The sequence below is a fragment of the Pteropus medius genome, unplaced genomic scaffold (assembly GCF_902729225.1).
Source record: "Pteropus medius unplaced genomic scaffold, Ma_sr-lr_union100, whole genome shotgun sequence".
In the NCBI taxonomy this organism is placed as follows: Eukaryota; Metazoa; Chordata; class Mammalia; order Chiroptera; family Pteropodidae; genus Pteropus; species Pteropus medius.
Window position 1 is genome coordinate 1,538,584 of NW_024353790.1, and position 18,993 is coordinate 1,557,576.

Sequence of the window (18,993 nt, forward strand, 5' to 3'; positions counted from 1 at the left end):
ATGCAAGCAGAGGGTGAAACGGGGGTGCGGTTGGGCCAGCACGATGGCGTGCTCGCCAGAAACTTGACCTCAAAGAGCTCCAGGCCTCTAGGATGGGGTAAACACAAAGATTTCTTTCCGTCATGCGTACCAGCGGCTTGGTTCCACTTCGTGCCCGCAGGGTGAAATGCATGATTTGAAGAAAGCTATTTTTCCTCTTCTCTGAAATCTTAAGCAGATCACCTACAGCCATCTTGTTACTTAGAACAGAGAGGGGGAAGGGGGAGGAGAGCTGGAGGGCCTGACGGAGCACAGAAAGAAGTTTCCATAAGTGATTTTTCAAGAGACTGTGTAGGATGAATTTTTACAGCAGCAATTTTACAATCTGAACAGAAGCACACTCCTTGCTTGTTCTTGCTAATGGATGCAGTTTCCACCTGCTGCAAATATGTCCTAGAAGAAAAGATTTACCTGGAGACCGAGCAGGGCACTGGGGACAGGACAGTAGATTCCTCATAAAGGCCTATGCTCCAGTGCTGCTCCAGATGCAGGGTGGCGGGAAATGCATGGGCTGCAAAGGCCAGCAGCCTCCCTGTTAAGTAGGGATAATACAGCTACCCACGCCTCCCCTTCATTCTGGGGGTTAAGTGACAAGGCCCATTCAAGGAGCTGGGCACAGGGTGCCCCACATACACTAGCTGGTAGTGGAGGCTGTTGTGTGCCAGCTTCCTCCTCGTAGAGCAGGGAAATAGCCAGATTGGAGCCTCTTTTGGTTCAAAAGCAAATGAACTCTATTTGCACCCTGATGAATCGTAATAAAAACTTCTCCCACCACTTTTCTCTGCCCTAGGAAAGCTTATTATTAACCATCATTTTGTTGGGACAGGGTCTGAAGATTGTAAGAAGAGACATACATACAAAATCCCCATGACACTCGAAAGTTTCCCAGACTCTGGCCCTCTCGCTAGCTACATCCACTGAACAATAAATCCTGCCTCTCCTGCTGTCTCTCTTTGGAAGGGGACCCCTCCTCTCTCTCATGGCTGCCTTGGTCTCGCTGTTCACCTCCCAGCACGACTGCTGCAAGGACATCCTAACCAACCTCTCGGTTGTGAGCCCTGCCCCCTCCAACTTTTCAGAGTGAATGTAGCGTGACCTTTCTAAAACTCAGATTTGATGTATGCCTCCTGCAGAAAATCCGGCCGTGACTCCTGACAGTCTTCTTCGGCACAGAGGGAGGTCCTCCAAGGCTTGTACTCCTGCCTACCTTTCCAGACTGCTCCTTTACCACTTGGTAGCTCCCTCCTGTTCTCCCCCCAACACCCCAACACACCGGCACTCACTCCTTGTACTGTCAGGAATGTCCCCTGTCCCCTCAGGCTTCTCTGTCTTTACATGTTCTCTTCTCACCAGCAAGATCCTCTCTCCTGCTGTCATTACCTGCTAAGCCCTCCTTCAAGATTCTTCCTAGGAATCTTCCTCTCTGATCCTTCCCACCCCCTGTCTGGGTCAGCTGCTCCTAGGCGCATTTACAGTTGTAATTCCATAATATAGGAAGCCAGGGTAATCATCATACATTGCTATAGACATCTCTTTGTAGAGTCTTCTCTCCCTTAAAACTGACCTGAACGATTGGTAGGACTTATGCTTTAGCTCTCCCAGCACGGAATGTCGGCAGAATGAGCAACTGGGGCATCCATCTCTGTAAACCAGATCAACTGGTTAAGCGGGCGAACCAGAGGCTGGGAAGGCGAGGGTTAACTGAGTCCCTGGCGGATCTCTCTTCAGCGCTCTAAGTGACCGAAGTTGTATTGAACTGTAACCCAACCCGGCATTCCTCTTTTGCTCCCTCCCACTCCCCTTTGTCTCTGGGACAGCATTTTTTACCAACACAGACCTCAGGAAGATGACAAAGGTTCCTAAACTATGCATTTTGTTTTTAACTCTCTTCCCACCCACCCCACTCTCTCCTTTGCACAAGAAAGGCTTCCTTAATCAAAAGTAGATTAACTCTCATCCTTTTCTCTACACTCATTTGCATTTTTGGAACACCATTTAGGAGCTATAAACAGACCCCCGGGTCGAGCGATTTACCCACTGCTTTACGGGACAAAGGCGGCAGGCTTTTCAGCAGTTCTGTATTTACCGTCCGCAGCTGCCAGAGGCCCGAGGGGCTGAGCCCTTCCTGACTCATCTCCCACTTAGAGCCTCTGAAAGGTTAACAGCAGAACTTTAAGCCCCATTATAAAGCTGAAAAAACACTTGTAACATTTCTCGTTGCTCCAAAGAGAAAAAAAGGCTTGTTTCAGAAGAAAATATTTTAAAGTGTAGTTTAAAGGAATAGCTCATTCTGCCTCCTCCCAAGACACACGCGCGCGCGCACACACACACACACACACACTGTCCTCTACACTGCATGTGGAAAAAACTGAGGAGTAATTTTGCCACTTGAAACCACAGACTTAGGCTGCAGCCTCTCTCCATTTTTTTATGTGGCCTACTTTGGGGGCGGGAGGTGCCAATGATTCAAGCACAAGAATCATTATAAATTCTTATACTAGCTTAACAAAACAAAGTATCTTCACATTTAGGACTAGCATTCCCTTTTGTTTTGGGCTGGACAGATGCTTGCAATTTCTCGTCATGCCTTTATTATTTTCATAATTCCTCCCCTTCCAGAGTAAGGGTGATTCTCACTTTTTATAGAGTGTCATCTCACTTCTGTTGAGGGATCGGCTATTGTACAAGAATTTTCCCAAAGAATTAATAGTTAATTATAATGATACATACTACAACATGGATGAACCTGCGAAAACATTATGCTAAGTGAAAGAAGCCAGACACAGAAGGACAAATACTGTATAATTCCAGCAAATTCATAGACAGAAAGTAGACTGGGAGTTGCCAGAGGCTGGGGAAGGGGAGGATGGAAAGTTATTGTTTAACGGTAGGGAGTTTCTGTTGGGGATGATAAAAAAGTTCTAGAAAGGGACACTGGCAATGGGTGCGCAACATTGTGAATGTGGCTCAATGCCACTGAACTGTATACTTAAAAATGGCTAAAATGGTACGTTCTGTTATATATATTTTACAACAGCGAAAAACATTTAAAAAGTCAACTATTATAATTAAATAATCACTTTGTTTATGAAGGCCAGGCACCTGACAATGTATTTTAGATGCTCTACCAAACATAATGAACATTTTTCTTGCTATTCAGTCTCATTAGTAAGGACTTCGGTTGTGCTCTGGGCCATAATTCACAAGTACAATTCACCAGGGTGACCCCGAGGTGAGTCTGCACCCATTCTAAATGGCCTTACATTAATTCACCTACTAAGGGTTCTTCCTCTGCTCCTTAGTGCTGTCACTTCTATCTCCTTCAGCTCCCTCCCTTTGCCATGGGCTAGGAAACCAAATAATTAAGCTTATTTTAAACATGGAGGTAAATAGGCTCTTAGTGAGAGCTTGGGGCCTCTCTTTGGTTAAAGACACAGGATTTACTGTTTGGCGTTTGAAATATCTATTTTGGCTACTCAAAGGACTTCCTTATTTCCTAGTTACATTCTTGAGAGCTGAGGCTGGAGGAGATGCAGTCTCCGGGCATCTTTAGATTTGGGCATTTTTGAATTAGACTCATTTACAAAGGATGAAGCTGAGGTCAGACTGGTCATTTGTCCACGGGCACACAGCTGACTGTCAGCATGGCATGGGCGCCCAGGCTGGTGCTCTGTCCCTTAAATCAATCTCACTTTGACCCGGCTCAAATCAAAATTCTGAAAAGAACTGAAGTCCTTTATGATATTAAGAATGAATTTCAATTACAAGTAGGTGTCAGGTAAACTAAAAATCACATGATACATCCTTTTTAAATTACAAAGTTAAAACCAGAGGGCAGAGGAGAGAAGGGCGGTGGGGGGGGAGGTAGACTGGGTAAAGAGGGTCAAATATGTGGTGACAGAAGGAAATCTCATTATGGGAAGTGAACACACAGTGTAAATACATATATGCCCTCCTGTTAAAGTGTACAGCTTAGACTTGTTGGATTTGTTAACCAATGTCACCATAAAAAAAAAATGAAGTAAAAAATAAATCACAAAGTTAAAATAATTTTCTGAACTACTTCTTTAACATAGATTAGTAATCACACGATTATATTTTGGAATCTATCAGAAATTAATGGCCTTGTCCAAATAATATCAATTCTATTAATAATAATAATTCTCAGTGGAGTGCTTACTGTATAGTGCCAGCACTATGGTAAGCATTTGGCATGGATAATCTTACTTAATTTTCACAACAATCCTGAAACTTAGCGAAGTTCAGTAACTTGTCCGAGAACACAGGGAAAGGGCAAAGTCAGGATTCAAATTCCGTTCTTACAGATTTTAGCTTTTCATCATTTCGTTATATTCTCCAGGAGGTGGGAGAAGTAATTTACGTTGGCTTTAAATGTCTGTTGTTTGCTTTATAAAAAAAGGGGGGGAAGTTTCCTTTAAGACTATGGACCTCATTGTTGATTGCCTATTGGACTCTGGAGAGCTTTAAGAAAAACTGATGCCGCCCCCCAAAATTCTGATTTCTTTAGTCCAGTGGGTAGCTTAGGTGACTGGAATTGTAAAGCCCCTAGGTAATAATCACATGCAGACTTTGCTTTAAAAAAAAAAAAATCTCTTTTTTAGTTGCTTTTCCTAACTAGACTGTTTAGGTGATAACTAATAGCCCCTTTGAACCTGTTTATGAGCATTTACTCTCTATCTCTGGTATGAATCTAGCTGATGACCAGCTAATTGCATGTTTCTCAGAAGGGATCTTTACGATGTTTTAGTTTTTCCTATTTTTGAAGTAGGGATTTTCTCCTCGCAGATTTTCATACCCAAACCAGTTTTTCAACATTCTAGATAATTTTGAATATTAAGTAAATGTACACGTATTATCAGTAAACTACCTTATTCCTTTTCAAATAGGATCTGGAGCTTCAGAGCCAGCTTCTAGTTCAGAACAGAGGTTTGCAGAAGGGGTCCCCGAGCATTCCGTGGTCTATTAATGACCTCAGCAGACTAGTCCAGACTCTCTGGTGTTGCAGGAGGCAATTCTCACCCTCACCAGGCTACTTACATCCATGCTAGGGGATGAAAGGGCAGTTTCACAGGCTGCTTTAGACTTGTCTCAAGAAGTTGCTAAGGAAGTGTCCCTGAGTATCCCCACTTGTCCTCTGTACCACCGCTATGGTTTCGTCTCAATGATGTGGTGGTTAGATGGAGAAGTGACAAGATCTCCCCTTCACACATGTCCATGTCCATTTTGTCTTTGTCAATGGCTGAGATGTAGAAAACTGGGCAATAAAAGTTATGTGTTTCCAGAAAATTTTATCAACGAGAATGTATGAGGGCCCTTCTTAGTTGGTACATTGATTACCAATGAATAATGTTAATAAATGGACATTAACATTATTCATTGGTGATAAATTATTACCAATTCACGCATCTTGTTTTCTCTAGTTGTTTCTAGATGAAATGGATGGTAGACAGGACCTGGATACGGTCTTGGCACTGCCAATACTTCCCTGCAGGCTTGAACAGTGAGTGTTCCCACTGTGCCTGGTCTATGCCAGGTCTGTGCTTAAGCACTTAATGGGCGTCACCTCATTCAACTCCCCTAAGCCCCAGGAGGTAGATAATATCTTTCATTTTAAGATAAAGAAATCACCCGTTATAGAAGTTAAGTCACTGTTCAATGTCAAAGGCAGCCAATGACAGAACTAGGATTTGCATTCAGCTGGAAAAAATCACTCGGCTCTCTGAATAACCATTTCCTCATCTATAAAAATGGACAAAATAATTCATTCGGCAAACATTTCCTGATAGCCTATTAAGGGTCAGATACAGTGCTGAATGTGAGGAATAGAACACTTAGCCAACATACCTCACCCTTTCAGAATCTATAATTGGTTAGACCTCGTTGAGTGACTTTCCAGTTCTAAAATTTGTTGTGGTTCTATCTAATCAAAAATTCTATGAAACTGGAAGCAACCTACGTGTCCATCAAAAGAGGAATGGATAAACAAAATGTGATATATGCATACAATAGAATATTATTAAACCTTAAAAAGGAAGAAAATTCTGGCACATGCTACAACATGGGTGAAACTTGAAGACATTATACTGAAGAAATAAGCCAGTCACAAAAGGACAAACGCTGTATGATTCCACGTAGAAGGTATATGAGGTATCTAAAGCAGTCAAATTCACAGAAACAGAAAGTAGAATGGTAGTTAGTAGAAGGAGGGGAGAAGGGGAATTATCATTTAATAGACAGAGAATTTCAGCTTTGCAGATGAAGAGAATTCTGAAGATTGGTCGTACATTGTGAAAATACTGTGGCAACTGTATTGTATACTTAAAAATGATTAAAATGGTAAAATTTATGTTATATGTATTCTGCCATAATTTTTATTTCTTTCTTTCTTTATTTATTTTTAAAGAAAAGAAGGTTGCCTGAGGCTGGGGAGAGGGAGATAAAGAGTTATTGTTTACTGGGTACAGAGATTCAGTTTGGGGTGATAGAAAAATTTGGGATGGATGGTGGTGGTAGTTGTGGGACAATTTAAATGTACTGAATGTCATTGAACAATATGCTTAAAAATGGTTAAAACGATCAATGTTATGTATATTTTACTACAATTAAAAGAGATTTTAAAAATTCCATACAAGCTGCTATACAGAACTACGCTATCCCCATAAATGGCAAAGTAGTCTTGGTGAGCAGAAGAGAAATTGAAAACATGAATGATCAGAAAACAGTTAACTACTAAGTATGTAGAGTGATAAGCCATACATCAGGCCATGCTGCTTCTTCCTTTTCTGTGAGTTATAGAGTTGCTTTGACTCACACATACTGACATTAGGCTCGAATTTACCTAGGCAAATGACGTTAGGTCAGAATTTACCTAGGTAAATTCTTTTATGTGATTAGTTTCACAAGGTGCAAGCAACATCTACTCTTTGGAAGAAATTTCTGGTGATGGGAAAATTCTCCCAACTTGAAGGTTGGTTTGTTTAGATCATAATTTTTTGAATTCTATAATTTTCTACCCACTCAGTATAATTGAATAGTCAAGATGGCACACACCCAAAAGCAGTATCATTTTAACCTACTGAACAGGACCTGTTTTAGCAAATCTTCAACAGAATTCTGCCCACAGGCAGTCTTTGAAATATATTAGCTGATCTTTAGCAGACCAGTAATAATGGCTACTCAGTCGCCAGAGTTAACTTAAGTTTTCAAAATGCCTTTTCATTAAAAAGCAAAATGTTGCCTTAAAAGAAGGCCTACTAGAACGGGAAGGGATGTTCTAGTTGGAGGCATTTTTGCAAATTTTTGATCACTCAAAAGAAATGAATGTACTCAGTTACATCTGAAAAGTACAGTTTCTATTTTCCTTTTTTCTCCCATTTTGTGGTAAGTTGATCCTTTAATACACTGCCTAACTGAATCTGTAAGTGTAGGTGGAAAGAAATTATTCCAATTTTAACACCAGAAACTCACTAATATTTGCCTCTTATATCTCCTTGTTGTACTGAGTTTCAAAGATACCAAATGCTATAGTTTGTGCAAGAATATTTGACCAAATTGTGCAAATCCTTTCAGTGAAAAAAAAAAAAAATCTAACTATTTGTATTTACAGGTAATCACATTTGCTGGTCCAAGATTAGGGTAGGTGTTCAAAAATATAAATAAACTCAAACTGTTAAGAAAACTTGGAATTCTTTTAAACCATTTTTTCTTATAAGGTAGAAATAAGAAATGCGCTAAGGATATCTGTCATAGTCTTTATCAGTCTATGGAAGACCATGTGCGTTGACAACTGGTATAGCGTGTTTTGGTTTTCCAGTCTGAGCAAAGGGCTGAGGGGGTGGTGAGACCTATTCATAATGGGTCATAACACTGCAAAGAATATGTACAATCAGTTCTATCACATTTGTTTTGAAAACATAAATTTGTTCCCACACGATTACTATATTAGGGATTGATTTGAACTTAATTCAAATTTCTCAGTTTCGCCTTTGCTTTCGGGCAGGATTTCATCCACAAGAAACACGAGATGAACGCGGAGAACTGCACCCAAATTTCACAGCTCAGCACAGAAATACAAAGCACACATACCCCTCAAACGCCTACAGACTACCTCAGTCCACCTGCGTGCATTATGAGCCACACCTATTCACGTCAGGTGAAGCAACTTGGTGTTGACGGCAGGTAACCCTGTTTCATAATAACTCATAAGCTGCAACCCTGCAGATGGCTTCCTCTCGAATTTTTTTCTCTCTTCTCTTAGCCTGTGTTACATTCCTCTCCCTCTGTTCTCTGTTCTTTCTCCTCTTTATGGGTCTTTTTTCTTCCATTTTTCCTCTTGCTCCTTTGGGATGTTCTCTTCTTCTCAAGTAGAGAGTGGCAGGTGTGGGAACCAGGTGGCTTCCACAAGAAAGTTCAGGTTTTTTCATGGTGAAGTGTCATATTTACTATAGTATATATGTATTTCTTAATCCTTTAACATAAACAAAACTGCTTCCAGTTTTTAGATTCCTATCTTTTTTTAATGTCATCAATGATGTTTTTGAGTGTTGTGCTCAGCACCCAGTTTTCCTACAAGCCCTATTCCCCTCCACTCATGTGATTTTGTACAGTGAGTGACTTTTAGGAAATGTAACATTATATGTCATGTAACATTATAGCAGAACCAACTGTAGGTACTTCGAAACTCATACAGCTTTTCTCTCTTCCTTGAGACAGACATTTGACAGGTGTGTTAAAAACGACCTCTACCTATAAACTGTCTCAGATCTTGAATTCTTGCAGCCCAGAAAGAACTCCCTCTGAATCCTGACTCAGGGCCACTAACTCCCGGACATCCTTAGACTGACCTTGACTAGTTGTCCTGGCCCCAAGTTTCAAGAAGTAAGTCACAAGTCAGGATTGTGGGAACTCAAAGGAGATCTTTTCACTACCTGAGATTCAGTATTTCTTGGGCAGAACTGAGAAATGTCACTGCATCCATAACTATTATATGAATTAATGAACATCACCCTATGGCTGTAAAGTTTTAAGTAATTTGAAAACTGTTCCACAGGTAAAGGTTGAAAACATACAGCTGAATCTTGAACAACACAGGGATTATGGGTACCAACCCCCACACAGTTGTGAATCCATGTGTAACTTCTGACTCTCTGAAAGCTTTATAGCACTCGTCCCTTGGTATCCGAGGGAGATTGGTTTCAGGACCCTCTGTGGATACCAAACTCTGCAGATGCTCAAGTTCCCTATGTAAAATGGTGCAGATCAATGCATACACACAGTTGGACCTCCACATTTGTGGACTGAAATGGTACAGAACACAGCAACCTTGGAAGCCGTGTACTGAAGATGACAGCCTCATCGACTTGGGTTCCTGATGACTACGTGGAGGCGTGCCGCTCCTGCTAACCTGAACACACACACATGACTGTGACAGGAGCAGGAAATGAACTTCCGTTGTATTAAACCACTAAATGTGGGGGGTCTGTTTGTTACTGTGGCTTAGCCTACCCTTATACACTATGTATTCCAAATCTCTAGAACACTCGGTCTCAACCAGAGGCAATTCTGTCCCCCAGCGGATATCTGGCAATGTCTAGAGACATTATTGTTTGCCATAAGCAGGGGAGGTGGTGGTTCTAATGGCATTCAGTGGGTGGAGGCCAAGTTTTCTGCTAAACATTCCACAGTGCACATGACTATGCCCCACACCGAGAACCATCCATTCCAAAATGACTATGGTGCTGTTGGTGCAAACCCTGCTCTAGAGAGCTGAGGAAGATGGCTGAAAACCTTGACCCCTCTGCCAGATTCTGACAGGAGATTCGTGACAACAGTGTGGACTAGTGGCGGAAGGAGTGGTCATTGAGTGACACGTGGGTTCCAGTTCCAGCTCTACCGCTAGCAACTTCCGGGATCTAGGACAAGTTCCTTTATCCTTTGTACATCCGATATTCTTGTGCTAAAACAGGAAGATTATAATCGTACCCACACGATGGGGATATGAGTGAGGACGGAAGTACTAATCCAGTGCCTGATATATGATAAGTACTCAAATATTACTTGTTGCTAATATTATTATCTTTTCGTGCTTTTGTTGTTATTAAGACATATTTCTAGAAAATTTAGTAGTGGTATCTACACAGTAGTAAAATTTACAGCTGTTGGAATCCATGAGGTGATGAGAACAGTTACAAAGCTTAAAGTGTCACACTGGTCACACTGTCTACCATGCTTGCAGGAGAGTCTGACCAGGATGGGTATTTTAAATAACTTTCCTAAGTTTTGACTCAAAGTCTGGTCATAAATTAAGATTTGGCTGTAAAGATTTTTTCTGTAACTGAGTAACCTAAACTGGCATTAGTGATTAAATACACACGGATTCTCCTGAGCAGCCAGCAGCTACTTTTGCATAGCAACTCTGCAAACCTCAATGCACTTTGCTTTTAAATTTTGCTCACTGCGAACTGTTTTTGTTGCTCATTAGCAATGAATCAGAAGGCATTAACAGAAGATTCTAGATGGGAAAACCCATTAGGAATGGAGAGAGGTAAAAGGGTTCCTGTCCTTCCTCCCATGTTAGATGGCAACGGGTAGAAGAGAGTGACACTCTTAATCACTGTGGTTTTCAGTTTTTGTCACTGTTGGGTGGCGAGAGATGACATAGAGGTAGCATAGGGAGGAAGGGGGTGTGATGATAATAATAACAATAACAATAATAATAAAGAAACATGAAAACGAATAGTCACTGAAACTTGGGGATTATATACAGTGATTAGAGGTGCTATTTAAGGACTACTTTCTGCATACTCAGAAAACTAACAGGCCTGCTTCTAAACGATCATAGGTCTTAAATGGTTTTTAAGAAAGATCTCATTCACCCTTATGATAAAAGCCCTCGGAGGGAAAAACGAATAGAGACATTCACATAAAAGCGCTCATATGCCATGTAAAAGAAAAAGCGCATTAAATTGTGCCAAGGACTACAGTGCAAGTTCTCTATTAAATCCACCCACATAACAAGCCTTCATTAAAGACAATCCCTGCCAAGCCCTATACTCTAGCGCTGAACACATATTTCCCTTAGGATTCAAGAATGCTAGTGTCTACAAACCTTATAAAAAGTGTCAGTATAATAAACATTATTTAAACCAGAGGGAAAGTATTGAGTGAGGACATCTGCAAGTACCAAGATAAATAACATCTATGACAGTTCACCAATTCTCAACGGCCTTCTCCCTTGGGAGAAGACCTTTCTCCTCTTGTCAAGCGTCCTAAGCAGTTATGGCTGGTCAAGGGGGAAGGCCCATGTGGAATCGGTCCTTTATCACTCAGGGCAATAGTGACAGAGACACGACGATCCTCCCCACACCCAACGATTCTGTCTCTCCAACACAATCAATAGGAATTCAGGCTTCATCAGAAACCACCTCAAATCAATAGTGTCGTCCTTGAGGGAGGGGCGGCCCTGGACAAAGCAAACTCAGGTTCCATTCTACCCCAGTCTTAGTCACTTCATGAGCTAAGTCTCGAAGCAGAGTTAATGGTCCAGTCATGGCACAGACTCCTCAGGTCTGGTCCCTGGGTTTTCTTTTTCTTTCTGCACAAATATGGGAGAAGGCTTGCTTCCCAAGTGGAGGAGAGTTCTCCTTCCAATGAATTGGATGCCGCTAGTACCAAGAGCAGCCCCTTCTCTAAGCTCTGGCAATGAGCAGAATAGTTTTCAATGTGTTTCATGTCCCTAAGTGTGTGAAAAGTATCCACCTACCCTGACACTGTGTGTACTATCATGAGATAAGCAAAGAGAAACGAGAGGTGGGTAGGGGTCAGAGATCACCATTCTCATCCTACAGCTTTTGAACAATGCTGAATGCTGTCAACAAAACTATGTTTAAGGCTTTGGCTTTTAAAATGTTTAAATTTTAATAATACTCATTTCTTAGCTTTTTTAACACACTGTATGGATAAAGGTACTTGAAAAGGATTTTAGTTCTCTAGAACATGATGGAAAAAAATACACAGATGTTACACAATATTCTACCCACTTTTTTCATAATACACAAGTCCTCAACGCTCCCAAAGATGATGATTTAATTTAACATCTCTTATAGTTCAAAGATGACATTTTGTAGTAGGGATGTAACTTCCAATTACACAACATTATGTAACTTTATGAACTATTTAAAAACTTTCCTAAAAGGTTAAAACGGGCCATGAACTATATCCAGGGCCAAAGCTTCTGAGGCACTCAAAGGCTCTTTGATAGATCATTTAGAAAGATTAAAGAAACCCACTCTACCCACGAGAGTCCCTGCTCAGTCAATCCGAGGTCACAGTGAAATGAAAGAGACCCTCATTTTCTACTTTCCAACTATGAATTTCTCTCCAGACATTTTTTTTTCTCTTCCAAAATTGTATCATTGGCTATTTAACTTTTAACTTTAAAAATGTGATTTCTATTTATTATCTCATTTTGTTTGAGACTATTATTAGGAGCCATATAGAGAAATGGAAATAACAGCTCCATTATTCCTTTGAGTAGGGGTGACAGTCAAGACCTCACCTCTCGCTCTCCCTCTCTCCCTCTCTCTCTCTCTCCCCCTCTCTCTCTCTCAAATATCAAGTGGGCAAAAGCAAATGACTTGGATATCGGGCAAAGGAGCACAAGATGGAGCAGCCACTATGGAGGAGGGAGCAGGAGGCCCAGAGAGAAGTGTCTGGGCAGTAATGCAAGGAATGAAGAGTAATAGAAATAAGAACGATAACATTTTTTAGTTAAATTTTCAAAAAGCATTAAGAAGTCATTTCTGAACTCCTAAATGGCATGAGAAAGAAAAAATACCTATGTATTTGGGCTTATACAATGTCTCTACATATGGAAAAGGATACAACCTGCTTTGCATATGTAACCAACGTCTGGGAACTTTATTGTCTAAATAAAGTTAGAAAGACCTCTTCTCAGAAGTAAGCTCCTCTCATGATATTGAATATATCAAATCACATTGTGTTAATGTCTCTTCGGTCAATGTCTATATCCATGATCCTTCCCCAAAATGTTCTTATTTATAAATCCTAAAAACCAAATTTAAACCTGAGCTGTGAGGATTATGTATGGACATAGTATAGAGAAAAAATGTACTACTTACAGGGGAAATTAGTTAAACTGAGAATGACTATTAAAAGGATCTCAGTTAGACAGGATTCAATAAAGCAGAGCACAGAAAGTTCAAAACTGTGCTATTGCATAAATGAAAAGTGACTTACCAGTTATCACTATAAATGATTAGACTGCCCTCCTCACCCCAGCCCAGAAATAATACTTGCTGAGAAAGACCCAAGTAACAAACAGCTCTGCCTTGCAGGTGTGGTGAGAGCTTATCACAGTAGGTTGTTAATGAGCAGCCCTTTTCCCAATTTAAAATTCTGCACTTAGAAAATCAAGGATATTGGAGGAGTCAGCGAGAGAATTGTACAAACAGGTTAGACACGGATGAAGGAAAACAGATTTTAAAGGAATCGGGACTTTGTATTTTAAATTAATACCCTTTATAACGGTCTCTCCTGGGTAGCATTGCCGCAAGTGAGAAAATACAGTAAGTCCTCACGCAATGTCGTCACAGGTTCTGTGACGACACGGGAAATGGAAACGATGTATAACTAACTGAGCCAATGTACCAAGGCCAACTGGTACAAACGAGCGGGCAGTTCCTCTGGCATCTCATCAATGCTCTAATAATGGACATTATTCCAGGACCTGCTGTAATTGGTTACTCTTCATTAAGGTAAGAACCAGGTAAGATGGGTCTAACCATTCTGTTAAAATTGTGATCTAGAAAAACAGAGACAGTCACATAGCAAAAGTATGTGAAGAAAGGACAGCCACGACTATTCCCTGATTGAAGAGACTGTCGCTGTCTAGGTGGTAACGGTGGGTGACTCAAGGTCTTTGGAGACTTCTGGAACAAAGTGGTATCTACTTCTTCCCACCTGGGTACCTCCTTGTGCTGTTGGGGCTTTTCTTCCCCAACTACCCTCCCTCCCAACACCCTTCTTCACCTTTCCTCTCCCTAACTATGTGTCACCTCAGATTTTCAGAGGATGAATTAGAAATAATCCAACTGAATTCAAAATAATGTCGGCATCACCCATTTAAATTTTTCTCCCTAATTAAATTTCTGATGTAGTGAATTGGCTAATCTGATTATTTTTCCGAAAGACCCTAGGTAAGACATAGTATAGTTACTCTCAATCAGCAAATTCAAAGGAGGCTGGTGATAATTTCCATTTATTGCTTGCCATGTGCCAGGCACTGTCGTAAGAGCTTTTCATATCTAATCTAATTCTCATAATAATCCTGTGAGGTAGGTACTATTTATTAGTCCCATTTTACAGGCAGTGAAACATAGGCACAAATTTACTGTGTAATAAAGCAATCAGCAAACTATGGCCGTTCGGTCATATCTGTCCCTAAAGTTTTACTGGAATGTCCACACCCATTCATTGACATAGTGTCTAAGGCTGATTTTTCACCTACAATGGCAGAGCTGAGCAGTTGTGACTGAGACCTCAGGGCCCAGAAAGCCCAACATATCTACTATCTAGCCCTTTATAGAAAATGTCCATCAATGCCTAATGTAAAACATGATTAATTCATAGATAAAGAAAAAAAAAGCAAGAACATTTGGACAGCCTGAAATAGAACCTCTACTGAAACCTTAGCAAATACTCTTTCTTGATTGTTTTTCTTCTTTTTTTTTTTTCGTGTCACCAGAAAGGATTTATTCGGGGGGAAAAATGATTGCGATCTGGAACACGTAGACATGGCGACTTATGCGAACACTCTACTCTCTTCATCTCCTTTCTTTCATTCATATCTTACCTTATTTTTCCTCATTCAGGTTTATCAACTAGCCTCAGAGAAAGCAAGAATGTTCATGGAATCCCAGTACAGTAAAGAAAGGGTCCTCCCCTCAATATAGCAAGTTTTGATTAGGTGAAAAAGATTCCAAGAAAGAAAGAGGGAGGGAAAAAAAGGAGAGACCAAAGAAAGCTTGACAATCGTAAATTTCCTGAGAGATTGTAAAAGTTTTGGCAGTTTCACAGGTATTTCTTCTCAAGTACAAATGACATCATTGTTGAAATTAAAACAATTGGCCTGGCTTATTCGACATTTGGTATCACATATTGTTTGGTTGAGCATCAATTGATTTTTCTATTTTTACTGGGAAGTTATGTCATAACTATTTTTAGTAGACAATGTCTGCTTCTATTGTTTGTGGAACTCAACACGCAATCATGCCTTAGAATTTTTTTGCTAAAGCCAGAAGAACGTATGTATTTAGTGGAGAATGTTCTCATCAGCAAATATTCTACTATATTCTGAAACCTATTTTGGATTAAAAGTCTAAAATAGGAAGTAGGCACTAACAGATGAAAGAATTTGGCATATTACTAGGCAGCAAAGTGAGCATACCTTTATAATAGATACATTTGCCTTTGAAATATTAATATTTTTCCCATTACTTGAGAATGAGTTAACATCTGACCTACCCTGATAATTCTTACTTTATCCTTAAAAACCTACCTATAAATCAAAGTCAAATTAATAATTGAATTTCCAGAGTACATAATCTGGCACATAAGCTGAACTCAATTTGCACAGTCCAATAATTTATGCAAACTTGTTTACTATAAAAGTGAACAAAAATTCCAAGACAAGACAAAGCCCGGTTGTGTCTACCTTTCACCACCTTCCCCCAAATGCCAACCAACCATTACAGAGAACAGTATTTCCCAAGTTTGTCTGCACATTAGAATCACCTGAGATCTTTCACAATTCCACCACCCAGGCCACACCCCAGACTCATCAAATTAGAGTCTCTAGAGGTGGGACACAGGTATCAGTAGTCTTGGAAGTTCCCAGACACCAGTTGACAGTTCTGATTAAAGTGAAGATAGCCTAATGGGACCCTATCTGGATACATCTGACAACTCCATCCTCTGTCTGCTCCACTATCTGCCAGGCACTCAGATCTTTGGTGTAGGATTTCTTCACACGACATACTGGTGAACATATGGGTATTATTATTCTTGCTCCTAACGCTTAATCAATTTGTTAATGCAAATATTAAGAAGATTTTAACAATGAGTACAGCCATAGGGTTTGTCGTACTTCCTTCTGATCTGTTTGAAACGTTCACATTACTTCTGCATCTCAGGAGACAGTGCATCCCTGACACCTGGCTTTGTTCTTTAGTTTGCAAGCATATTTATCCCACATGACAAATTTAAAAAAAAAGTTTGCCTTACCTCTACGATGCTTTTTAAATCTTGCACGTAAGTCCTTTCGGTCTCTAGAATTTCCTGAACAACTCTATCCACATAGAGGAGCTTGGGGCTAGTGGCCGATTCTACACTCGTTTTGGTGGCCCCATTTGCCTCCACTCTCCGCTGGGCCCGGAGCTGCCTTTCGTCACCCTCATCTGTGCTCTGTTGCCCAGCTGGGCTGTCCCTCGGCAGCTCGCTGCTGGAAAATGGCCTGGCTGGAATCAGCTCCAGTTTTATGGCCCCTGCTTCCTTATCCTGGTGAAACAAGCCCAAGTGGCTATTTGATACTAAGGTCATCCTGCTGCCGAAGGACCCGTGGCTGTCCCTGGAAGAGGCAGAGGATGATGTGGAGCCGAAGCTGACTGGGCGGTCGCTGTCAGAGAGTTCCATGGTCTTCAGTCCTTGGGAGTGGGGATGCCTGGCGGTGGTCCCGGGAGCTGGAACTTCGGTTACAGCTGATGGCACTTCAAGACGCAACTGGCGCACATCTATACACATTAAAAAAAAGAAAAAGAAAAAGGACAATATAGACAAGGTAAGCAAGTATTGTAAATTACATCAAGCTGAAGGTTTAAAGGTCAAAACCCAGCCCAAACGTATGTAACGAGTTAGATATAGAAATGGAAAGATACCCGAGGTAGGGTGAGTTGCAAAGTTAAGGGTTTCTATAGCATCACCTGGGAACGTGCTAGAAATGCAGAGTCTCAGGCACTAACCCCAGACCTCCTGAACTTCAGTCTGCATTTTAACAAGATGCTAATGCCATGTGCACACACACTCAAGTTTGAGAAGCACTGCAACCATTGCCTCAAAGTGTGACCACCTGGAATGACTAATAGATGCAGACTGGTCACGATTTTCTAAATTAAAGGCTCAGCGGTGAGGGCATAAGGAATCTATAGCTTTAACAAGCACCACAAGTGATTCTTATGTACTTAAAACACACCCTAACTAGATTCTTATCAAATTTTGCAAAACACTTCATTTTAAGTATTCCACCATATTTCTGCAAAACTTTAAGCCACTGTCCTTAGAACCACCACTACCTGACTTCATGGATGCTGACAATTTTATATTTTACTTGTATACAGCATTAGAGAAAGTGTGGCATGGGCGGTATTTTTCTAACATCGGGCAAGAAAACCCCAAATATTAAGACCTACATCCCCTTTAAAACCTACCCTCTCATCATGACATTTCTCTAAATCCCTACTTGAAAGCTGACACTCCACGTGGAGTAAAATGGAGTTACACTATTACAGGGTATATCTGATGAACTATAACACTCTCCATGTAAAGTCAGATACCAGGACAGTGTAATGATGCAATTAAATAATTAATAAACATAGGAACTCAATTGTGAGAAAAATGCTGTATTTTTAAAGAAACAGGGCTGTTTGTGTTTAGCAGAGACCAGGAGAAGACAGTATCTGCAAGGCAAAAGGTTACTTCATACCCACAGCACTGAAAACTTGGGTCCAAAAAGGCCCTAAGTGAAATTTAATCTTTCAAAAGCCATTTTGGTGAGACACACAAAGTTCCAATCTTCTTCGTTTGTAAGGCAGGATCAACATTTTCCCCGCTAATAATGAGATCTCAGGTTTATAGCAACAAGATGCCTTTCAATGAAGAGTGATTAATAAAATTTGCTTCATTTTGGTAGGTTACTTTACCACCAAAATCCATGTTTACGGGTTTTGTTAGATAAATAGGAGAGTAAAACTTAAGTTTGGAAGGTTATAACAAGACAAACACAATAACAAGACTATGGATTAATAATTTTTCAGAAGGAACACAAATTTGATTTGACTCTATAATAAAGATGATCAAACAGCTGGTACCAGTATTTCTAGAATATAAAGAATCCATCAGGTCTGCATCCTTCAACATGCTAACGTTATCTGGATAGTTTATATTTGTGGCGAATAGTAGTACAAACTTACAATGAAGATATTAAAATTATTGAATAAAATAAAAGAACGAATGAATCAACAGGAAGGAATGGTAAGAAATGTATACGAAATGAGTCATTTATCAGCATAAACACTACCACATGGTATAATTTGTCGCAAATTTTTTAAGCTTTTGCCATATTCTTTCTGCTTGCCTCATAAACTTTATGGCCTATAAAACATGGACTGGTTATAGTAGTTAACATGCACTTGCCCTAAAAAGCACGATCCAACTCGAGCATGGCAAAGCTCCAAGCAGTAGCCAGGCATCGAGGTATGCTTGCCTCAGAGGATGCTTGCCCATGTCTGGGACTGGTGTTAAGGAGCCCTGGGCAGTTCAAAGTAGAAGCAGACATAACATGGTGTTTTTCCCATTGACATCCACCATAACCGTAACCAGGAAGTTGATCTCACTTTCAGAACTCGCCACTAACTTGGGAAGTACATGAGGCTTCTTTAAGGTCCCAAGGGTCCAATGAGGCTATGAGTTAGAACCAAATGTAAGTTGGATATACTGTATATGAAAGGTGGGGCATCTGGAAAGGTCTAGATCAAACTACCCCCTATAGATCTGGATATATTGGTCTCCAGGGCAAGTTATGGTTTTCTGACTAGACAAAAATCAACCTTATCTCCAGTATAGACACCTAAAATAGTTATA

The 18,993-nt window shown here is 40.5% G+C and overlaps 1 protein-coding gene across 9 annotated transcripts in view; it reads right to left on the minus strand.

Annotated features, from left to right (window-relative positions):
* Nucleotides 1–18,993, minus strand: part of PLEKHG1 (pleckstrin homology and RhoGEF domain containing G1) — a 203,936-nt gene that overhangs the window by 65,476 nt on the left and 119,467 nt on the right. For all 9 annotated transcript variants that reach the window (XM_039851337.1, XM_039851334.1, XM_039851340.1 and 6 more), the window contains exon 2: nucleotides 16,363–16,868. In XM_039851337.1, the coding sequence (XP_039707271.1) occupies nucleotides 16,363–16,770 (408 nt within the window). In that variant the 5' untranslated portion in view covers nucleotides 16,771–16,868. The remainder of the gene's footprint in view (nucleotides 1–16,362; nucleotides 16,869–18,993) is intronic.